The 25,052-nt window shown below is 41.4% G+C and overlaps 1 protein-coding gene across 1 annotated transcript in view; it reads left to right on the plus strand.

The window, feature by feature from the left end:
* The window catches only part of HSD17B12 (hydroxysteroid 17-beta dehydrogenase 12), a 90,317-nt gene that overhangs the window by 45,557 nt on the left and 19,708 nt on the right, over positions 1-25,052 (plus strand). The window contains 3 exon segments of the mRNA XM_030482340.1: positions 7,872-7,982; positions 13,299-13,363; positions 14,402-14,446. Coding sequence (XP_030338200.1) covers positions 7,872-7,982; positions 13,299-13,363; positions 14,402-14,446 — 221 coding nt within the window.

Raw genomic sequence — 25,052 nt, forward strand, 5'->3', positions numbered from 1 at the left:
TGGTGGAAGCTCTATTGCTGAGAGATTTAAAATTGGGCCTTTTAAGAGGCCCTACAGGGAACAGTCTCTGGCACAAGAACTGGATGATACAAACAGTGCTGTCCTTGTACAACTTCATTCTATGAATGTGTATTTTAGTCTCTTGTCACTTTTTTAGCAGGTTGAGTTCCATTACACCAAGCCCTTTTTATCTGTCAAAGCTGTAAAAATCCCCAATGGACGACTCTGCTGAAGAAATTGTGATAATCGCTTTTATGGTTTCTTCAGGAATATATTGTGGTGAGGAAAATAATGTTAGTTAGAAGCTCTTCATAGAGAGGAAACTCAGTTGTTCTGTTTTCCAGAACAAATTATTTAGGGGAAAAAAATTCATGATGATGAAAAATAAACCATTGTAAAGGTGGTGTAACTAATAGATACAAGTGCGCTTGCTGTTTAACTCCTTAAGCGTGTGCAGCGCTTCCAGTGCTGAACTGGGTACTGTACTGCTTTGTGCATTAGATCTGGACTAATAAACAGTGTGTTTTCCCTTAAAAGTAGCACTTTGGAGGACCCTGGAAACTGTTCTTTTAAGTGTCTGTCTTTTGACTGTAGTAAACACTTCTCTGCATTCAGCATCCACAGATGAACCTTAATTCAGCATTATTTTTTGTGTCCCTGATAGCCTAGAAGCTCATTTCACATGTTAAATTTGTTTGAATCCATCTAGAGTGACTGAAATGTTCTGAAGCTCACGTTAGAGTAAGGGCACAATGTTTTTGTTAATCCATGCTATGGTCCCTTTCAGTCTCTGCAAGTGACTCTTAAATTCTTCTTAAGGAATTCTGGTCATTCTGGAATTCACTCTGTTGAACTTAAATCTGGAAAAAGAAAATAAAAAGCTTGGTTTTCTAATTACTGTTCTAATAATTATAAGCTTGGAGAATTTAGACTTTTATTTGTAAATAGTGATGAAAAATTCATGTTTACATGTATATACATATTAAGCGTATGTATTGTCACAATCAAGCAATAATAATATGAGGAAAGCTAAATGTTACATTAAGTACTGGAAATAGTCTATATGCCCTTACTAAAATGAGTTAGTAAATTAAAAATAGCTTTCTTCATGCTGTGTAAAAACCAGTACCACCAATGAATATCAAAGAAAGCCTTGGAGGGGGTTGGAAATAGTGTCAGGAAAAGGGGATATGAAACAGGAGCTTGAAATATGCTGCCTGTCACACAATACTAACGTTCCCACACATGATGTTGCACTTCTCTCTGAAACATCTTGGGATTGCATCCTAACAAACTCTTTGCTCAGCTTCAGCGGATGTTTTGAGGTAGCGATGAGAAAACCACACAAGGGCAAAACGATGCTCTTCATAAGCAGGACTTGGGACCTGCATGAGAACAGTCACATCTTGGTGTCTCATGCCAAGCTCCATTGTGGCATACTGGAGCCAGGGGATGTGCATGGTGAGCATCAAAGCTGTGCTTCCCTTCCTGCCTGAAGTAACACTGGCACAGGGTGCCCAGAGAAGCTGTGGCTGCCCCATCCCTGGCAGTGTTCAAGGCCAGGTTGGACACAGGGGCTTGGAGCAACCTGCTCTAGTGGAAGGTGTCCCTGCCCGTGACAGGGGTTTGGAACTGGATGAGTTTTAATGTCCCTTCCAACCCAAACCATTCTATGGTTCTGTGACATTTGGAAGCATTGCAGTGACTTGACTGTGCAGTCCCCCTGGCTGTCAGCCTCTGCAGCTGGTTTTACAGGCTGCTTGATTTTTGTGGGTTTTTTTAGCTAGCTTTGTAATTAGGACAGGCTTGATTTAGGAATTCTTAACAATGTTGAGCATAATATTTGGGTGAATGGGCTTATTGATTGATCCTGCGTGTTGCTAAAAGTGGTTTTGTGACTTGGTACATGTATCTTAGAAGCTGTGATGTATTTTGACGTAATTGGAGTCAGGGAGGAGCAAATGGAGGCAAGTACTAATAAAGTGCGTTTTCTTGCTATGTTTTGTAGTAAGAGTATTGCTTATACACATTAAAAACTTAAACATTCCCTGTGGCTCAAGGGGTTTTGGGTTTTCACTTAGAGATCAATCTTTTGCTGTGTTGTCTTTGAAAGCTAAGAAGTAGGGAATTGGTTTGTGTATGTGTGTGTGTATTGAAACTTAAAGCTGTTTAACAGAGTTGTAACATTTTAAGGTCTGTCATTTTTTACCCATTCTGTACTTCTATGTAATTAGGTTTTTCAAATATTCATTATTTTTAAGGAAGCTGTAGCTATGAAATTACATGTGCAACTAGTGCAGGGTGAAAGGAGTTCCCTGGCAGTGTTGCATGTGGAGTTGAATGAAAGGAATCTCAACCTATTTGTTAGTGCCTGGCCAAGTGTGCATACGTGCTTGCTTTTAAAAATGTGTTGAAACATAGCAAGTTCTGTTAAATTGGATGCAGGCATCTCATTATGCTATACAAAACTGCTAGAGTATAGCATTTCTACCTGGAGACTTCCTTTTGCCAGATACACACAGAGCTTTCTTTTAGCTACAATTTACTTTAACTTTTGTTATTCCTTAGGTTACCAGTGCTTCAGAGTTTTATAGGAATGTCTATAACTTATGTATCATAATTAAAATCCTACTGTTACCTGTTGCTGCCTATCTGCTCATCTTCTCATGGGGTGTCTGCTGTGCAGCATCCTCCTGGATCAGAGTTCAGCACTGACCCTCCCTTATCTTCTGTGCTGCTTTCCAGGCCCTGGTCTCTCTTGTTTCCTCTATCACAGAAATGAGACACATGATCCATCATTTGGGACAAGGACTGATACAGCTGCACAAATGGGAATGCTTGTCCCGTCAGAAAAGCTAGTCTTTTTAGGTATTTAGTTTGTCTACGGACTTGATAACTGAAACAACATAAATAACATGCAAAAGAGTCCAGAGCTTTTCCTCTCGATCATCTTGCCTGTGCTATTGGGATCTGATTCCTGAAGAATATTGCAGGTTCTCCAGGGTTTCTGCTCTTGTTGCTCCTAAGTATCCATCCACTCCTTTCATAGTTCTGTATTTCACTGTGACTGATGGTGGGGTTTGCATCTTGTTTTATGTGTCTTTCTCAATATCTTGGACTTCACTGAGTAACTTAAAACTGTAATTAACAATTGGTCTCTATTCTGCTGGAAGGCAAAGCTCATTCCTTGCATTTTTATGTCCCTACAAAATAATCAGAAAAAGCTAGCTCTTGTTATACCCAGCTGACTTTAACATGCTTCTATATGGCGAATAATACCAGTAGGTAGTACCAGTCTGCTATCACCAGTCTGAAAGTGCTGTATGGATTCCATCCATACATGACACTTGCTGTGCTACTTCTGTGAACTCCAGAAGTCCCAAATTGGATACACTCCCAAAATGGATGTCTCTCTCTTAAGAAGCCCCAAACGCTTTGTAGAGCTTTCTGCAGCCACTCTGTAGTCTTAAATCCTTCTTCATCTCTGCCCTGCATAGATACAGTACTAAAAAGCAGGAGGTTTTCATGCTTTGCTTTCATCTCTCAGCTTCTTACCCTTTATTGAAAGGTTACAAATTCTCTTTCTGGAGACTGGGTACTGGCTTAGAGTGAGTTTTGCCACTACAGTGGTACTGGAGAGATGACATCTTTATTTGTGGATGTAGTTGAATCTCCTTACTTAAAGCCATATTTCCCCTCAAGTATGATGAAGAATTGAGAGCTTTTTTTCTACTACTTTGCTTGCATCTCTGGCCATCCTGAAGCTAAAGACCAAGTGAGACTTCTTTTATGTTTTTACAAGCAGTTGCTTTATACTGCATCACTGTGGTGGTGATATTGATATGAGGCTTTGAATATAAAGCCATGAGATGCTTCAGTTCTAGCAAGAGGTTTTTAATGTACTTTCCCTGAGCTTAAGGTAACTGTTCCCAGTACCTGCTTACAACGTGGCCCTCATATCCTGCACTTCTCTGTTGCTCCTAGTTGATTCTATGATTGTATGATCTACCTTTCTGTCTTAATTCTCTGCTGTTTCAGTTGTGCCTGCTCCATGGCTACCTGCTTGCTGAAGTACATGGCTTCCAGCCTCAACAGTAATACTCCTTGAGTATTACTCCCTTTTTTCCCCTCTCCGGTGCAGCAGCATCATTCACTTGTGATGTTATTGGCTACAAACTAACGTCGTTTGGCATCTGGAGGTACTTCTTTCATCCTAAGGTACAACTGGGGTTCTCCTCTGGGCCTCTTAGGTTTAATATGCTCTTTAGCAGCTTTTGTTCTTGCATTTGTAGGTAAAAACTAACGTCACATCTGTGTAAAAGTAGATACTCTTTTCCTGTGAACTACTGATTACTTAAATCATGTATGACTACATGAGTATCCTTTTAATAAGAGTCCTGAACTTGACAATTCAGTTCTTCTTTACCACCTATACAGAAAGTGGTACTTTTTTCAGTTACATTATGTTCCCCTTCTAATGGATTTTTTTTTATACTGCCTTTGTTTGCATGACAACCGTTCTCATATAGGTGTTGGTCTGGGGCATGCCTATGCCTCCGCAGTCTGACTGTGTTTGTGGGTTGCTATCTGGGCACCATTCATACCATTCTGCTCTATCACCAGTATGACTCTGGTTTGTTCATCCTTCCCACAGATGTTTTGTTGAGGCTTTGTTTATGGTCAGCAACTTATCTGTCAAATGATGGTGTGGTTGCGCAAGATCATTTCTGCTTTTATTAGATCACCAGGATACTGTCGTGCATAGTTGGTCTCTTGCTACATTACCAGAAGGCATACAGGGCCTGTCAGAGAAGTGGTAAATGCTCCATCCCTGGCAGTGTTCAAGGCCAGGTTGGATGGAGTCTTGAGTGACATGGTTTATAGCGTGTGGTGTCCCTGCCCACGGCAGGGGGTTGGAACTAGATGATCTTAAGGCTTTTTCCAACCCAAACCATTCTATGATTCTACGACATGAGCAAGTTTAGTTTAAAACTTATTTGTAGGGTCAATACTGAGCTCACCTGATATTTTTAGTAAATGAGATGATTAAAACGCTGATGTGTCACAGTTGAGAAATGTGAAGGTCAGCTGAACCTCCTTTATTATCCTTGAAACCTTGTGGGTAGGTGATGACTGATTGCTTCACAGCTACTGATAATGCGGTGGTGTAATATTCAGTCCCCATAACTATTGGTAACATGGTGGTGTAGTGTTTGATCCCCACTATTGATAAAGTGGTGGTGTAATTTTCAGTCCCCTGCTAAGCAGCATTTGAAGTGCCAGTTCCATTTTATAATATATCATAAAGAATGTTGGACATACTGGCAGATAACATTAGCTGTTTCAGATCCTCTAGCTGCTGACTGCAAAAGTTGGCTCAATACCTATCTTAGGCTCCTTGTGACTGTCAAGTACCTCCTGGTCTTCAAGCTAAAAGCTCCATTGAGGAGTTTCAGTTTTTCTCTTCTTGGACAACAAGAGCCCAGCCACTGCTAGATGTCCTGGATTAGGACACAGCCTGCTAGCTTCCTTCTCTATTACACTACATCTCAGAGTCTTTTGGGGAGATGTGTGCTACTCTCTCTTCTAGCCCATCTGTTTCAGAACACTTTAATCCTTCCTAAGATCAAGGAAATTGCCTTTTCCATTGTTCATACAGAGCGGAGCACATCTGTTCTCTGCACCTTGTGCTCTGACTACCAGGATGATCTTATGCAGAAGTTACTTAATGCTTTTTGCATTGTCATTTGATATAGAACCATTTGATCAGGTGTATCTATTAGTCTTTCCTCTGATGTAGTGGATTATCCCACCTGTTGCAGGATCTGGGACAGCATGGGGTGTGCAGAATCATAGAATGGTTTGGGTTGGAAGAGACCTTAAAGATCATCTAGTTCCAGCACAAGACACCTGAACACTGGTGTGGACACTGGTCAGCGGGTGTCATCTGCTGGGGCAAGGCAGTCTTGCATGTTTGCAGTGAGCAACCACACAAAGATTGTGCCCTCTGGCCATACCAGTAGGCAGTCTTCTACACTTTGTATGTTCTTAAACACTGTACTACCCGCCCTCCATCCACAAAGGGTGCTGGGTCTTTTTATAGGTGTATTGCTTAACTACCTTCAGCAATTTAGAACCTAAATGTACCTTAAAAGTGACAGCTCTTTGCTAGTTTTCTTAAGGCTCAACAAAGGGTCTTATATGAACAGTGGTGTGAGGACTTTTTTTTTCCCCATTGATATTAGGTCTTTTTCTTACCTCATCCTCTTCATGTCCCTGTAGTGATTTCAAAAAGCTTTGAAGATAGATCAGTAACAATCCTAATGAAGAGTGGTTAGTATAAAAGGGCCAACTGAGCAGATTTGTGGCGATGGTGTTTGTGTCCTTTAAACAACTCTCATTTCATGAGGCATCTGAGCAGCAGTGAAGACAGCTGCAGCCCCACAAACCAGTTAAAAATGGCATGTATGTAGAAGCAAAGATGACTTGGGCTTTGCCCGCCCGGTCCACGTACACGTATTGGATGTGCCTCTAATGCCGCCTTTAATTCAGTGTCCTGTAAGTACTCCAATGTGTATGCTAAATATTAGACCAGCTGTGTTCAAAAATAGACCGTTCCTAACCCCCCCAATGTTGAACTTGATTTTCTTGTGACGCGATCACAAGGCTGCTGCTGCAGTAGGGGCTTAATGCTATTTACGTCGTCATTTGACATAGCAACATGTCTCGGGGGATTTTCAAACAATGCAGCTGCTCAAGAGAGATGAAGAGGTTGAGGGTGGGGAGGGGGAAAAGGAGGAGAAATAATTCCATCTGCCATTAGAGGGATATGGTGCAGGGGGAGGGGAGGCGGCCAGCACACCAGCGAGTTCAGTAGATTCATGATTCTGCATGAATGGACGGCAGGATCATGGGAGTCGCGGCTTTCCCTTGAATGGGAAGGAGCATCATGGGAATCTGGCTGCTTCTAATCTTTTTTTTTTGTGAATGATTCTTTTCCTTTAACATGGCAGTGCTTTTATGAATGGCTCTGGGGGCAAAGTGCTCCGAAATCCTTCTTGAGCTGTACACAGGTGCCCTAAGGAAATGCTAGGGCAGGAGTTAGGTGCAGCAGAAGGGGAGCTGTGATGTTAAGCTACTCTTCTGCTCTTTCGACGTCTGGGAGGATGTTGTAATGATTTTAATTGTGTCATTAATTTAGCTTTGATGGAAGCAGAACTGCTTTTTATATCAAGTATTTTTAATACTTGCTTTCTTCTATTTCAAAATGTAGTTGGCGATGTGTACTTTTCCCGTTCTGTTAAGGTTGGAGATGACAGCATATCAGAACAGTTTTGGAACGATTAAACTTGAAGTTCTTCTGCTCTTGTTCACCCACATGTTTCCTTTTTGATTTATGTTCAAAATACTAAATATTCAGAAAGTTTTATGGCACCAAAAGTGAGAATGGAAAGGGAGGGCAGTGAAAGAGCTATTTTGCTTGGTCTGAAGCAACTTGTTTGGCTTAAGTTGGGGAAAGTTTTCTTGTCATGTTCTACTTGAACACTTGTGTACGTGCACATTCAGTTTTCTGCCCCTTTGATTCTATGCAAACCTGTGTAATTTGTTTTCTTGCCACCTTCATCATACCTCACAAACATAATGTGCTGAATCATGTGAGAATGTATGTTCTCACCAGAAGTAGCTGAATGTCCCAAACTTCTTGTGCAGGTTATGTTAGAATTCACAGATTCCCACTGCAGAGTTGAAAATGTTAATGTGTAATATTAACTACTTCAAATGTTTCGTCAAACCATAATAACATAATATTAATATCTGAATGGCAATTCAACTATTTCAAACGTAAGCTTTTAACAACTTTTATTTCCTAGGAGAGAAGTACCAGGTGGAGACAAAAGTCATTGTGGCAGACTTCGGAGAGACAGAAGATACTTACAGTGGAATCAGAGCAGGATTGGAAGGCCTGGAGATTGGTGTTTTAGGTTTGTATCTGAGCTGTCTAAATCTTTCATAGTGGTGTTTCGTCTTGACATGCCTGCTAACTTCTTCCCATATTGAAGTTTATTGAAACCAATCCACTAAAGCTAATATTTGCCTGACTAAGACTGTGTTGCTGCATGCTCTGTATGTGTTTTAGGTTCCTGTTTATGCACCACATGAGATGGTGTTTGCATGTGTGCCTGTGTTCTAGGACTTGTGATGCTTATTGAATGTTTTCAATGTGTTCTGATTGCTAAAGGCTCTTTAGCTTATGACAGTGTGCAGTGTGACTTGGCCTAATGCTGTCTTAGAACGTAAGCAAGCTCCAGATACTTAGATTTAGCTTAGCAGTAGAGCCCTGTGGGAGAACCATTAACTTTTAATTATAGAACTCTTGAAATTTAATCACTACAATATAGCATCAAGTAACTGGCTCCTGCTTCAAAAGTTTCAAGCACGTTCTGGTACATTGGTAAGCTGCAGTGCTTGTTTGCTGGCAGTAGTGCAGTATGCCAGAGTGTGGTGTGTGATATTGCAGGAGTCTAGTAGTGGTGTGGTAGTCCTTGAAAAGACAAGGTGATCCATCTAGTTACTTTGTCGAACGTAGAATTGAGGTGATTTCAGGAAGGTCTTTGTCACAAGCTAAGAAGAGTTTAAACATAACAGCAGTGTACCTGAATCTCTTCTGAAAACAGGGATAAAGGCAGTTGCTTATCAGTTTTCTGGTTCTTTCCATAGAAGCATATATACCTATACATACCCTGTATCTCTATGGCTACTCAATATGGGGATGAGAACCCGAGATGGTTAAATATAAGGTTTGAGATTTTATAAAGTCGTATGGCTCAGACATCTACTGGTATATGTCATCAGATATAGTACTTCTCACTACAAAACTCATGTTACTAACCTGAAATGTAGTAATTGGAGCTAGAACTGTTTTTTTGAGAAGCATGTTTCAAGATAAGTTTGTTAAACACGTAATGATATACTATATGAACTTTGTTGCTAATAGATTAGCCTTATCATACGATATCTGCAAATAATGCCAAAGAAAATAACGTATATAAAAACTCAACTTAAAAAACAACATTGAAGGATAAAGCCCAGAATCCTCCCTAATACTTCTGACAGATCTGAGTACATACAACTCGTGACATCCAGTATTTAATTGCTCCAAAAATTCAAATCCATTTGCGTAACTGCAACTGCCGACGATGTGTTTAATGTAAAGAAGAGTTGGTGACAAAGCTGTGGATGCCTCGTTTCTTTTTTCTGAAGGAAATAAGTTCCAAAGAAACTTTGAAGATTAAAATTAACATCTGTTCTAATCCGTCCCGTCAAAATCAGCTCAGGGAATGGAAGGCTTGCAGGCTACCTGTCACGTAGCAATTGCTGCAGAACAGTCTTAACACTTAAATGTCTCGAAACACCAGCAAACATTTTACTGTGTGATGTACATACCCACACTGGAAGGGGTTTTATTATTTCTTAGGCTGTGGTAAGGTTGTGGAGAAACACTAGTCATGAAACTCTGACTCTTTATAGTCTGGCTCAGAGTGGGCACTAAAGCAGTGAATGCAACTCAAATTCTGTGTATGCTTATTACAGGAAAACAAGCGTGTTCCTCAAACAGAGCCTGGTTCTTGCTTTTATTTGCATGAGCACCTTGGCTAAAAACATGGTAAAAATAGCAACTAAATGCTCTAGAGTTGTGTATTCTCTAGCTGAGCTCCTCTGCTGTTTTTTCTTGCAGCCATTGCCAGTGCAGGTTTACAGAAATCTCTCTTCTAACTAATCACTTAAATCACTAATCACTAAACTAGCAGTTTTAGTACATCTCATGCTTGAGATCATTGCATTACATGATACGTAGGTTTTCTTGCTTTCCCCTAGCTATAGCTGTATGGATAGAAACCACTTGCCAGTCTAATTTTTCAACACAGATGATGGCTACTTCAGAAAGACTGTATTTTAATCTTTTTATGGCAGTTAATTTTATGCTTTAATGCCTTATATTTTGAATTCTGTAGTATTTGTTGCAATCTGGAATATAGCTTTTGCTGATCTGCGTTTGTGTGAGGGAAAACATGGGTTTAAATGAGAGCTGCCATAAGGGATGAGTTCTCAGGTTCCAGTATATTTCCTTCTTTCAGGTTTCAACTGAAGCAGTAGCTATGAGAAACGTTGGTAGCACAGCCTAGTTGTTAGTGATCGATGCTGATTATTTCTTAACCTTATACTTGGAGAAACAGGAGTCTCCACGTATACAGCTCAAGATCGTGCTTCTGATTCTATAGTTGCACGGAGTCTAACTAAAGTACTTCCAGATTGAAATCCTTGTAAACTTCTTATTTGGAAGCTTCTTCTCACCCACGTAGGAAGGCTAAAAGAGTTTGCATAATGTTTTGCTGTGTGTTCAAAACAGCGTCTGTCAGTGACTTCGAACATGTGCTAGCTACAGCAATATGTTAAACAAGCAGAGGTGGGAAATCTTCCTTTTGCTGTTCCTAAATAGCTGTGATTCTCCAAAGGAGTTTGAGCTGGACCCTCTTGTTATCCAGATTTCTGAAGGTAAAATATACCCGTACACACTGAAAACGAATGCATTTTAATGTTCTGTTCCAAACTGCAGCAAAATATGAGCTGGGAGAAAATGACTGCTGAAGGTGGAAGGGGATATATGTATCTGAGACCCAGTCTGCAGTGAGGGGTGTGAATTTTGTGTGACACTCTGTAGCATGAATCGTATAAAGATTCTAAATTTGGAGAGAATGACCAAGGTTAGTCCCTTGTTATGCTGCAGTTCGTAGCCAAAATCCTTTCCAGAGACTGAAAAATAGCTTATTTTAGGATGAAAAGAAGGAAAACAATCTGGCTGTGGCAATAGCAAGATTGGATCTTCTTCCTTTTTAAAACTTTCTTCCTAAATATAGCAAACGTCTGCTGGGGATTTGCCAGCTCCCTGTTCCCCTCAACTCTTGTATTTTTAAAGGTTATCTGGAAGTTAAAAATTTCAAACACAACCATGACTAATGAACTAAAGCTTTCCATAAATACACAAAGATCCGCGCTGAAAGAGCTGTCATCCGAGGGAATCTCTGAATGAAGTTTGCGCACTTCAGAACCTCTGCTGCGTGTTTCCTGCATCCCTGTTGATGCTTAAACATCTCCCAGGTTGGATGCTGAAGGGATGGCTTTTAGTACAGGTGTAGGGGCTATTTTTATATATATGTTTAAAGGCATCAGTACGTTTTGATGGTGATTCTTGCCCTGCAGACTCCTGCCCTGGAGGTGCACAGTGCCCATTGAGCACACACAGCGAGCGCTTGGGGATTCTCTGGGGTGTGAGGCACTATATAAATGTAAAATGTTGCCACAGCAACCAAATGTCACACGATTCACTTGCGTAAGATGAACAACGGATACTTGGGAAACGGAGATCCCATTTGCTGGCTTTTTTCCCCTTTGGTGTGTGTGTGTGTCTCCATATCAATGTGCTCTGTGAAGTTTAAGGCTGCGGAGCAGTGTCGTTTGCTATCGGCGTTAGAAGTTTTCCCCTGCTTGCGCTGAGATTTGAGCATGGGTATTGGTTTCATGTTTGAGAATGAAACCTTGCCGGAAAATAAAGAGGTTTAAGTAATTAATACATTCCCTCGGTTCATTTTAGATGCTCCAAAGGGAAGGGGGGAAAGGCTTTGCAGATGTGGGGTGACAGCAGGGCGACAGTTTGATGCAGTGGATCTCCGTGTAAGGAGCCCCTGTCCATAGAGTGCAGTGAAGGCGGGTCAGAAGCCCCTCTGAAGGCGGCCCTGGTCGCGGCGGGCTATGGACGGACGGACAGACGGGGGGGTACCGGGGAGGGGGGAAGCGGCCGCCGCCCGGGCTCCTGCTGCCACCTTCCGGCCGCTCCGCGGTAGCGTCTTTGACTTGATATCTCCTATGGAGCCAGGCTGAGAGAGCTGGGCTGGTTCAGCATGGAGAGAAAGCTGCTTAAGGGGAGACCTTAGAGCAGCTCCAGTGCCTAAAGGGACTGACAAGAAACATGGAGAGGGTCTTTGGACAAGGGGCTGTAGGGACAGGGCAAGAGGGAATCATAGATCAACCAGGTTGGAATAGACCTTTAAGATCATCCAGTCCAACCGTTCCCCAGCACTGCCAAGGCCACCACTAACCCATGTCACTGAGGGCCTCATCTACTTCCATGGGCGGTGACTCCAGCACTGCCCTGGGCAGCCTGTTCCAATGCCTGAGCACCCTTTGGGGGAGGAATTGTTCCTCATCTCCATCTAAACCTCCCCTGGTGCAGCTCGAGGCCGTTTCCTCTTGTCCCATCCCTTGTTCCTTGGGAGCAGAGACCAGCCCCCTCCTGGCTCCATCCTCCTGTCAGGCAGTTGCAGAGAGCGATAAGGTCCCCCCCAAGCCTTCTCTTCTCCAGACTAAACCCCCCCAGGTCCCTCAGCCGTTCCCCATCACACTTGTGCTCCAGGCCCTGCACCAGCTCCGGGGCCCTTCTCTGGCCCCGCTCCAGCCCCTCAATGTCTCTCTTGCAGTGAGGGGCCCAGAACTGACACAGGATTCGAGGTGTGGACTTAGAATGGCTTTAACCTTCCAGAGGGGAGATTGAGATGAGCTCTTAGGCAGAAGTTCTTCCCTGTGAGGGTGCTGAGGCGCTGGCACAGGGTGCCCAGAGAAGCTGTGGCTGCCCCATCCCTGGCAGTGTTCAAGGCCAGGTTGGACACAGGGGCTTGGAGCAACCTGCTCTAGTGGAAGGTGTCCCTGCCCGTGGCAGGGGTTGGGACTGGATGAGCTTTAAGATCCCTTCCAACACAAACCATTCTATGATATTCATTTATTTATTAAAAAAAAAAAAAAAAAAGAGATATTAAACAGTTTCACTCAATGCCCTGCCAGGCACTGAGAGCATGGCTTTGGCTTGAAACTCTCTGTCTGCAGGTTGCAGAACTCTGTGGTGCAGCGGTGTCGCTCGTACACTCACACGTTGTGTGCTGACATTTCTAAATGAGGAATTGTTCTTCCCCTGCACTGTGGAATGAGGTGGAGGATGGGTACGATGTGCTAGATGTGCCAGCTTTTAAACAACCAGAGAATTAACACTAACACATTTAAAATGGCTTGTGTATTCACTCTCACATTCCACTTGTGTGTGTGTATTTTTACACTGAAAGGAACTTGGCTAAATGGGTTAGAATGTTTTTAATGCAATGTTTTTAAGAGTATTGTTTGAAAACTGTTACTAATCAAAACATGAGAAATCAGGTGGCATCTAATCAATCTAATTCATTCTTTTGTTTCAGTCAACAATGTGGGAATCTCTTATGCTTATCCTGAATATTTTCTCGATGTTCCAGACCTGGACAAGGTAAGTGCTTTTGTGGTACTTTGTAATGTTTTCATAGTTAGCACTAAATGCTTAACAGATACGGCAAAAGTGCTCAGGTTTCGTTAAGGAACACACATAACAAGGTTTTCTGATTACAATTAACTGTTCAAAAAGCTGAGATTTACATAAAGGAACAAATCAGATGATGGCAGTCTCAGTTTTTGTGGGTTTATATACTCTTCCCTGCTTCTTCATTTTGTATTTCTACTTCAGGCAGATGCTCTGGGGTCACTATCTCGATTCCACTCTAGTCTGTGGTCTCATCTGGTTGTTGTTCATGAGCTGCCTTAGCTGGAGGGGGTGGTTCTTAAGTGACTGAAGGGAAGGGAAGCAAGCAGCTTTATGAATTGAAGCTGCATATTCCATAACACTGTTATGAAACTTACATATGACCATTTTGGCTTGTAATGTAGGGACAACCTTGACTGCACTGGGTACACTGAAAAGTCTGATTATGAACAATTTCAGTGGTGCATGGTTTTGTTTCCAAAACCCCTGTAGCTCACTGTATCCGTTACGGGTTTCTGTTTCCTGCTTAAGAATTGATAAGTGTATCTGGTTTTTCATTCACCTTCAAATAAGCTTCATGATGTTTAGCAAAAAGAATAAATCTCCAAATGCTATTTTTTTGCCTGATGAATAAACTTGAAGTAACTAAAACACTATTGTGAAATGGTGAAGAGCAAAATGCAGACTTTAATGTATGAACATGTCTAAAATATCAGAATTTATTAAAGTTCATAAATATTGCAAAAAGTGTTAGGAAATACAGTGTCAATGTAATACATCTGTGTTCTATTAATATAAGTCCTTAATCAGAAGTAAAACTTGACCAAGAGCAATTCCCAGGCTTTGCTTTGAAAGTCTGTCACTGTTCCCAATACCTAAGCAGGAAGGCAATGAGTAAAGGTGGATGTGTAAGTGTAAGGTTAAAGTTATTTTGGCACTTGAACCTAGAGAGTATGTAAATACTGATCAACTAACTTAGAATAAAACCAAACCTTTGTTTTCTTGCAGACAATAGACAAAATGACCAACATTAACGTCCTGGCTGTTTGTAAGGTGGGTGCCCCATCACCAACACTTGTTCTTGATGTCTTAATTCAAAACCAATAAACAATTAACATTCAGTTGTCTGGGGCAATTACTTTTGCCTGTTGGACCACGGGTTCAGTTTTTGTCTTAGAGTAACCCAGAGGTTATGACTGTCATATCAGACTGTTCTGGTTCTTGTGTGAAATATAATTAATTGCAAAGATACCTATTAGCTATTTGGAAGAGCGAGGTATGCACACAGAGCAACACTTAATGCTGCTTCATGCCTGTTGTTCTTGTCCTTGTAAACCATTCATTCTTCTCCCCCTGTATCAGTGTTTCTTGGGGTGTGTTTCTTCCTGCACAGCTCAGGTTTTTGTACCCTGCAGTGAGAAGGCACTTAAATATCTTCTGCAAAATATACGAGCAGGAAGGAAAACCAAGTCCACGAAACTGTGCGTTAACTTTTGAAGTAAAGTTACCTTCCCTTTTTTACATTAAAACTGAAGTTTTTGCTGATGAGAAATGACCTGACTTCAGGCTAAAACATATGGCTGTTCTCTTGTTTATTAACATGAGGCCTATTAAAAAACTCAGATTTTCATCACAGTATTTCAAACCTAAAAGGGCCAGAGGGAATAGCAGCTGCTTACATGACACAGGGAGTCAGTTAGAGCATTATCAGTGAGGGCTGAAGAAACTCCTTGTGATTATTTACTGTTAAACCATAACTTTCTCTTATTATGTGTAACAGAACTTGTATTTCCATTAGCTGAGGGTTAACCTTTTGCATCAGAGTCAAAATAGTAGATGTTTCAAAGCTAGCTTGAAAGATTTGGCTTCCTTGAGCTGTTCTGATTAGGTCAGATATGAAATTCATCTAGTATGGTGCTCTTGGGGTGTCCAAACTGTGTTTTGTTTCCATGCAAGGAGGGACAGGACCTCTTAAAACAATGCTTCTGTAAGATTATTAAAACATAGGCAAACAGTGGAAGTGCAACCATTGCATGACTGAATGGGATTATTAATGTTTTCTCTTATGGAATTCACTTAGCAGACTCTTTTTAATGTTAACAGAGCTACACCAGGTGTAAATCTGAAGAAGTGTTGTCATGCACAGACCACTTAGAGATGAGTGTAATCAGAATGCTTCTGCTGAGGTGTGACATCCGTGCTGTGCCAGCAGAGGGAGTGCACTATTCAGTGATTAAATGATTTGGGGTGTCAGTCTTCCTGGGAGCATCTTGTTAGAATAGAAAAGTTACAGATGAACTACTTGAATATGTATTTCTGAACAGAGAATAATAGTTGAGGTCTGCTTTAACTTGGTATACACTTAAAATTCCAGAGATGCAGCCAGGTTATATTGGTTTCCTGAATAAACTACCACTGTTCTTGAGTCATTGTGCTTATGATCAGTGGTGGTCAACAATTTACAGTTCATTGTAAGATCTGTCTCCTGTCAGCCTCTTCACATTCTAACGTGGCTGTCTTCACACCTATAAAACCTTACTCAAGATCTACTTGCTGTGTGTTAATATTGGTTTTCTTTCTCTTTGGAAACTTCTTTCTTGACCATGAACAGCTCCTGCTACTGGGTATAATCAGAGTTTGAGCATAAGCTTCCAGGCTTGAAAATGTTTCCCTCTGCAAGAGCTTGTTGTATAATTAAACAGTAGGCATGCCAGATGCTTACTGTTTTGGGGAGAGGAGCACATTAGACATAGGTACCATCTGTAAGTCATTTTTTCAGGAGAACCTATAGAACTAGAGAGCCATGGTAGGAAAAAACCAGTTTCAGGAGAAGTCTGTATGTCCCTTCAATTAGATTTTTGGGGACATAATCCTGTGGATATTTCACTCAGTATTTTAGGTTGATACCATCTCTTATTCAGGGATATAAGTGTGTTTAAAAAATATAGCATTCTCCCTTCTTGCCTGATTAAAAACATGATGGGATGGAAGAGAGCACCAAGTTCTTAAACAAGGAGATGAAGGTCTGCTGAAAAGGAGACGGAGCAGGTTTTGCTAGTACCCATAGTACCCATTCTGCTCACAGTATCTCCAGATCCTCATCAGAGGTGTCACATAACCTGTCTACTCTTATATTCTGGAGCGCTGCCACCCACTTCCTTGCCTTTTGGGCCAAACTTCCTCAGGTAATGATATTCCTCGTCTTCTCAGTAACCTGCACCATGTGCCATCAGCAACACCTCTGTGGGACAGCATATAACCCTTCTGGCACATGTCAGATACCTCTGCTTCAGTTCTGGCTGAAGCACTCCTTAGGCTTGAAGTTGGAAAGTCAAGATACTGAGCACAGATTGATTCTGCAGAAATGTTTTGTTGCCACAAATATAGGCATTTCTGAAGGGTAATGCTCATCTTCCACCCATCTTCTTTGTTAGGCAGCTCACTGGATTACCTAGGCAATATGCAGCATGTAAAAGAAGGGGTGCACTGAGAGATAAGACCCCATCTTCACCTCACAGGATAAACTGTCAACCTAGTTGGTCCTGCTGTTTAATACTTTTATCAGCTGTAAAGGATCTCATACTGTGAAATTTTCTCTAATGTTTGAGAACTTGTTTCCCATCAGAGCTCTTTCCCAAATCTTATTCCATGCTGCCTGCCCCATCATGTCCTTAAGGTTGGGTTAGGTCACCCCTGAACCCCATAGTGCTGCAATTTTGGGGTATAAATCAGTCTGGCATGAAGTATTGTCATTATTGCTATCTGCCTTCAAAACACCCTATATACCACTGAAGACAAGCTATGTAAAACTACATCAAACTATGTAAAACACGTTGGAAATCTCACATCTTGTACAATACTGGTAAAAAAACCTGACCAAACGCCACCTGGCCCCCTCAAACACAGTAGATTCTTTTTAAGCTCTGTGGGAAATGTCACATTTCTATGGTGATGTGCAGTGCAGGAGTTACTCCTTTCTTCATATACAAAAGAAGTGCCTTGAGTCTTGTTTGTGGTATTTTTCTCAGGAAAGCTTGAGACTTCATACAGCCTCACACAAGGGTTAAGGTGACAGATAAATGAGGAAGAAGACAGGGTAGTATGTGAAGTTTCATGATTCCTGTCAGAATCTCATCTCAAGCTTCTGGAGGGATTTAAAAAGCAGAACTTCCCTTCAGTGATTGTTAGTGGCAAGTAACATGGGTTTGTATCATAATTTTTTTATAATCTCATCCCATTTTGAGGCACAAACTAAACATTTCTGACACTGAATAAAATATCAAGTCAAAAGCCTTGGGGTTTTTCACTAAAAAGGAGGTGTTGAAGAGCCCAAATTATAGTTGCTCTGTGTAGTTTTCATTTATAGTTCCTCCGTATCAACTGCATCTTATGGTGTCCGTTCACCTTTGTGTGCTACAGCCTTTGATTTCACCTTGGAAAAACAAATAAACTTGATTTGCTTGTTGGATTAATGTCCTGAAAGCCAAATATGTGGGGAAAAAATAGGTAGGTAATGAGCACAGAGAGCAGTTTGACATACTTGAATGAGCCCTTCTTTCTCTTTTGGAAGCTGCAAGAGATACTTTGGTATGTAAGGACCAGCAAGTGTGTTCTTTCTGTTTGCAGCATCGCAGTATGCTAATTGCATTGGGAGTGAGGCATAAACCTGTGCTCTCTTGAAAAATGAGGAGGACTAAATAGTTGAGGGAGTGCTGGCTTAGCGGTTGATTAAGCAAGGAGCTGAATTGGTTTGCAAGCTATTATCTTGTGGGGGAATGTAAATTTGGGGCTTTCAGACCAGGCTTTGGATGGAAATTGGTATTAAGAGAGGAAGGGGGAGAGTAAATTACATACGTGTACATGCCTTGATGTCTGTGCTAATCTTTGCCTTGATGACTTCTGTTTTATACTGTCAAATACAAAGGGATAATAGGCCTACAAGACTGAGGATTTTTATCATCACTCTATTTGAAGTGCTTGAGATTTGCTTGAGACTTCAAAATACATAAATGCTTTGTGTTAAACTGGAAGATCTACTGTGAGCTGCCCTCTTAGGGGAAGAGCAATGAGAGGTGAATTATGCCAGGTTGTAAATCCCAGACAGGACAAGGGAACAACTCCACCTATAAAGTCTGAAACCATGAGTTTAGGAAAAAGCCCCAAACAAAACCACAAACCAACAACAAAACTCACAACTTGTATGAAATTGAATGGGAAAGAAGAAAAGCCTGGGGAGCAATAATCCTGAAAGACAGTAGGAAATGACATCTCTTTCTCCGGTGAGTGTTCAGATGGGCTAGTGCAGCCTAATACCACATCTGTAAAGGTACCTTGCCAGAAATCAGGTGATGGTTGCTTGTGCCCTGCTAGATCCCTATGTGAGTTTTTGTATTTGCTGTACATTGGAGAGGATCACAATAAGCAGAACATAATTCTGAGGGAAGTGGCAACACTGACTTATGAGATCACTGTGTATCTGTATTCTGGTCTAGTCAAGAGGTTTCTTCACACTTATATTCAAAGACATAATCAAAGAGGGGATGATGATTTAGCCAAGTACATAATATAACTTTATAACAGAGAGGGAGAGTTGTTAGCACTTGGAAGAGGAGCAAGTGTTCTGTGAAGGTGGTCATGAGTATTGCTCGGATGGTCCGGAGGGAGAAATTAAATGCACCTTGCTGACTTTGAACCTGAGCGCATGGTACATGGGAAGCTGGAACAAGGGAAATGTAGCTGTGATAAATACTTTTCAGCAATAGTCAGGGGAGCACTGGGTATTTTTCTTCAACCTAGGGAGATTTAGGAAATCCTGGAGTTCTGTGGCTTTTCACAGATTTGGGGTTGAGACAGTATGTATTCCACATTCTGAAAAGAGAAAATTCAGCCTTGTTATTTGAATAGTCTTTCCTATGTAAAGGGTGGGAGGAAGACCCTTATTTTGAGAGCTCTTCGTTGTAAACTGGACTCTGAAAATTTATGGCTCTAAATAGGGAAAACTTTCTCTCCTTAAACTGTTGCTCAAAGGAAAGTCACTGACAGTGAACAGGGCTTGCAGCATTCATAGTTCCCTTTGTATATCCCATGCCCCTTTCTGCTTACTGACCTTGCCACATGGATCAGTGTGTGATTTTCTCTGAACTGACATCAGATTTACTTGGAAGTGTTTACAGATAGAAATCATTCTTGTTCAGCTTGAGGTCTGAGCTGCATTAAGTTAATGTTTCAAAAGAGACACACTTAGAAAACCTAATAGTAGATGCTGAAAATAGGTTTCACGATCCGTTTATCTACCAGTGCATGAGTACAGTTCCTCTGTTCTTTCAGTGTAAAGTCTATACTGAGTGTTGCATAGGCATGGTGTCAGTCAGCTATTTGCTAAAGAGCTAATGCATTTGTGAACTTGTGTGAGTCCTCTGCCCAGGCGCTATGAATTATCTTATGGTAGCAATGATGTTTTTGTACATGAGTGGGTGCACCACAGGGAATTGCTAATCTTTAGAAGGTTGTGTTGCTTTGAGTTGTTATAATTTCACCTCAGATTCGTGAGTGAGAGCTGAAGGAAGCTTCTTAGCTGCATAAAAAAGTAGAAAACTTCTACAAGTTCTCCAGTTTCATCTAGAAGCTAAAGGAGCCTACAAGAAATCTGGAAAAGGACTTTTTACAAGGGCATGTAGTGACAGGACACTGATGGCTTTAAACTGACAGAGAGGAGATTGAGATTAGACAGTAGGAAGAAATTCTTCCCTATGAGGGTGCTGAGGTGCTGGCACAGGGTGCCCAGAGAAGCTGTGGCTGCCCCATCCCTGGCAGTGTTCAAGGCCAGGTTGGACACAGGGGCTTGGAGCAACCTGCTCTAGTGGAAGGTGTCCCTGCCCGTGGCAGGGGGTTGAAACTGAACGAGCTTTTAAGGTCCCTTCCAACCCAAACCATTCTGTGATTGTAGGATCTTTTGTTGTACTTGCATAGGCTTAATTACAGATCATTATACATTTTGGTAGTGGGGAAAAAACAGTAGTCATAACATCATCTAAATACACAACTGTGGTATTAGATTTCTGGCTTTGTATAACAATTTTGTGTAGCCCATAAGATGTGAAGGATGACTTTCAGTATTTATCTCCGGTTTTCCTCATGTATTTCAGCAGTCTGAGTGAATATCACTTGAAAGGTATTCAAAACTTTAGAAGTTGTTATTCTTTCTCTAGCTCTGCTCCTAAGATATTGCTTGGATTGGAGTGAGACTATAACTTGGTGATCACTAAGAATGGGAGGGTTTTTTCTGAGGAAGAAACACTGGAAATACATGGTTATAACTTGTAACTATTTGTTAGTCCTCTAATAGGAGCTTTTAAGTGTAGCAGCTATGTTAGAACATAAATCTAGCCGGAAGCTTCTAGCCAGAAGCTGTGCATTTTTGTATTTGCAGGTAGGAATCTCTGCTTCTTTGGATTTAAAGTGGTGTTCTTTTTTTCCCAAATTAGAAGGTAGAAGACCCTTCTGGTGAGGAAGAGTGGACAAGAGAACCAGTGCTTGCCAGGCGTATAATGAATGCAGTTGCAGATAAATGGACATCAAGAAATGATAGCTGCCTGTAAAAGCTTAATGAAATGGTCTGTAATGAATCTGTACCTTTTGCTGTGAGCATCCTGGAACTTAGGGGCTGGAGGGTTAGGCGTGAAAGAAGCCGACTTAAAATAATGGAGCCCTCCAAACCAAAGGAATTATACCCCAAACTGCATGGTAGCATTATGTGTGTGTGTGAATCACTGAAAAACAAGCACAAACCCAACAACTACTGGTTGTGTGCTAAACTTTTTTGCCAGATTCTATCAAAATATAGAAGATGAACAACTTCTGATGTCAAGAAGACTGTCCTGAGCAACTTTCTCAGATGTGCGTACTCATAGTCACGTTCTCCCTCTGCTTTGATGCAAACTTTCAGGAAGAAAAACCCAGATTGCTTTGGATGAGCTGGCAGTTCTCACATAGCCTGGTGTCTGGCTACTTGTCTGAAATTACCTCAGCTGTCAGAGTCTTGGGAACATTCATGTTATCATCTGCAGCACTGGTATTTGTATGGAAAGTAGCATTTGTTCAGGAAAATGGTGATGTGAAGGAAGGCTAAAGATGTTCAGTAACCACCAACTGAAAGCACTCATCTGAGGGTAGTTCCCAGCCTCTCCTTTAGGTTTTCTGCCACTTTCTTCTTCCTTTATGAGATTGCCTTCAGAGAAATGAACACTATCATGGAGTTCTCTGGCATTCTACATGCTAATTCCTATAGACTCAGGCTTGCAATGCTTAGGAAGTACACCCTGTTACATAGAATCATAGACTCACAGAATGGTTTGTGTTGGAAGGGACCTTAAAGCTCATCCAGTTCCAACCCCCTGCCACGGGCAGGGACACCTTCCACTAGAGCAGGTTGCTCCAAGCCCCTGTGTCCAACCTGGCCTTGAACACTGCCAGGGATGGGGCAGCCACAGCTTCTCTGGGCACCCTGTGCCAGCGCCTCAGCACCCTCACAGGGAAGAATTTCTTCCTTATATCTAACCTAAATCTCCCCTGTTTCAGTTTAAACCCGTCACCCTTTGTCATATCACTACAGTCCCCGATGAAGAGTCCCCCTCAGTTACAGAACTGGCTATCTCTAAATCAGATCTAGCTAAAATCTGGATTCTTTATCTGAGAGATATTTATTCAATTCTAGATGTTTGTTGTTGAACAAATTTCCTAATGGCACATCTGAGATTATAGCTATTGAAGACAAGAGTGTTAACCTGTTTGGCTATTTGGATAAAGATCACGCAAGCACATATGGACGCTGTTATTAGTGACAAAACTACATTTCTGCTATAGATTGTTTTATTTGAATTAATGCTGGGAATATTACACATTTCTGTGTGTGTATAATGTATAAATTTGCCAGACCCAAGCAGAGCTGCAGAATGCCCTGCCAACACATTTCCAATAGTGCTCTTGCACTGCTGGAACAGTCTGAGTATGGACTTGGCTGGATGAGGTGGGGCTGACTCAGAGAGTTGCCTTCTGTTCTTTTAGTCTTTAAAAGAAATGGTGTGTTTTCTGTACATAAAGATACTGAATATTCATGTGTCTCCTTTCACACATCACCAAGTGTAAAAATACAGATAGGAGAAACAGTTTTGCCCTATTTCACAGATTTTGGTTTAATTCCCTCAAAATACTAATTTTAATAGAAACAAACGGAAGGGATGTTGGGTATGGAGCCAGTTTTGCCATCAGTGTTTTTCTGTGAAAGAGAAAAGAAAATTCATTGCCTGTCCAGCTAAACTTTAGAAACAGACTGTTTAACACAGCTGGTGGTGAGAGACTTCTTGACTTCTACCTGAATTGTACCTATTGTTGTATCTCAGCTGTCAATGGCCTCATAGTTTTTTAATACATACAAGTCAATTATTGCAGCATGTTTTTCTGTGCTCTCATTGGGATATCAATAGGAACCAGCAGGTTTGTGATATGCTGTTAGAGCTGTTTTGGTTGGTTGCAGTTTGGATTTAGAGCATGAATGCATTTGTGTGGATTTATGATAGTTTCAAACATGGGGTCCCCTCTGCATTACAATGGGAGGACTTGTACTGCTTTTTCAGACCACTTAGGGGTTGCCTAAGGGAAGGCAGTTTCAGTCCATGTCCATGTGTCCATTTGTGGTAAATGCTCCATCCCTGGCAGTGTTCAAGGCCAGATTGGACAGAGCTTTGGGCGACATGGTCTAGTGTGAGGCATCCCAGCCCATGGCAGAGGCTTGGAACTGGATGATCTTAAGGTCCTTTCCAACCCAAACCAGTCTGTGATTCTCTGATTCTATGATATGCAGCTTTACATTGCTCTGAGAGGCAAGGAACAATCTGCTGCTTTTTGCAAAGGGATCTGTGGGAGAGATCATAAAGCTTGCACCAGATAAAAGATCTGCCAGTCTTGATACTAGTCTTAAAATCAGCCCAAATCATTCTTTGTCTCTTGACATTAAAATAAATAGTTCTTCCCACACCTTTCTTGAAGCATTCATGTATGGAAAAGTTGATGTATACTCAGACATAATGTTAGAAGGTTTTATGAAGTGGCATCAGATCTGTTTAGCTTGGTGATGTTTACCAACTCTTGACTACTTAGTTTGACTTCTGGGGCAGTGCTGAGAGTTAAGTATGTCAACAGACGACTTCATGACAGCAAGGTCTGCTCGACTCCTGCCTGTATAGTTCCTTATCAAAGCTGTCATGCAGCATGGCTGATGGCAGAATCTATTCTAAGTGAGAAATGCCACTAAAATACAAACCACATCCCTTCTCTACCATTTATTGGTGTCAGCTGCAATCGACTTGAAACTTTGTTTTTTGTTGTGATTTTTCTCCTTTACTCCTGAAAGCATGTATTTTATATTATAAAACAAAAAAACCCCACACCCAGACTCATTCATATGTAAAGGCTAATGCAGTGGTGATAGTAATATGAAGAGCTTGCTGCAATAATATTGGTTTCTTTGCAATGAACGTGCTTACAGATGTTCTGTAATCCTGTACATGCTGATATCTTCTATTTTTTGGTGTGTTTTTCCTGCTATACTGCTCAAATACTTCATGTTTTAAGCTATCACGACAATTTGGTATCAGTGGGAGTGCCATTACATTTTGGTGCCATTAGTATTTTATTACACCCTCCTCAGTGTGTTCTCAAGAACTTTGTTTGGAACACCTTGTAAAGATGTGAAAAGTGGCAGTAATTTATATTCCTTGTCTGATCTGTCTTTGGTGTCAGTGACACAACATTTATTAACAGCGCTAGTTGGGGACAGGTAATATTTGGCACAAGCTGAACTTTGATGACATTACTACTTAAAGGCAGAGATTTTGGATGTGAATCTTATTTTAGGGTGGTAGTAATTAGTAGTAAGAAAATGAACTATTTCACACTAAAGTTGTCAAAGTTTGGATCAATGCTTGATTTGTTTCCCTTGTCAGAGCTGCTCTGTCTGCAATAGGGAAGCTTGTTTTAGAAGCTCTGGAGAATCCTTCAGCCAGGTTGTAAATAGATTGCTCAGAGTCATAAGGAAGGCAGGAGCCTCCTGAGCAGTAAGGAGGTTTGCCAAGCTACTTTCCTTGTGGAAGTGTAGGTTCCTCAGTGCGAAACCATCTGTGTAATCAGCAAGAAATGTTTTGGGGGTCTTAAATGTTTTCTGTAGGTAACATAATGTGGGAAACTCATATTCACTCTTTCTGTCCAGTGCTCTTGCTGCTCCACAATTTATATTTAAGTTAAAACCAGCAGCTCATTTAGCCTAGCTAAAATGGGTTGGATATTGTCTGGAGCCTTGGCATGGGTGGTAAATTTAGTCAGTCTTAAGGAAGACAGATGCTTTTTTGTAGGAAGAGAAAGATCATATGTGTACCGTGGTACTCTGGTGTTTTAATGTTGTTTAGAGGCCACTGATGCTGCAGAGTGGAAAAGGAATTCTATTTACTCTTATGCTACTAGCTGGATGGGTTCACCAATTCAGTGCACACACACTACTTGACAGAGCCAAGTTATCCAGGTAGAATAAAAATAAACAGCCTACGCAAAGTATGGTCCCTGCTTCCCCGAGCCATGGTTGGGGTGGAGGGGGTGGCAGCTGCTTTGG

This window comes from Strigops habroptila, chromosome 4, assembly GCF_004027225.2.
Source record: "Strigops habroptila isolate Jane chromosome 4, bStrHab1.2.pri, whole genome shotgun sequence".
NCBI lineage: Eukaryota > Metazoa > Chordata > Aves > Psittaciformes > Psittacidae > Strigops > Strigops habroptila.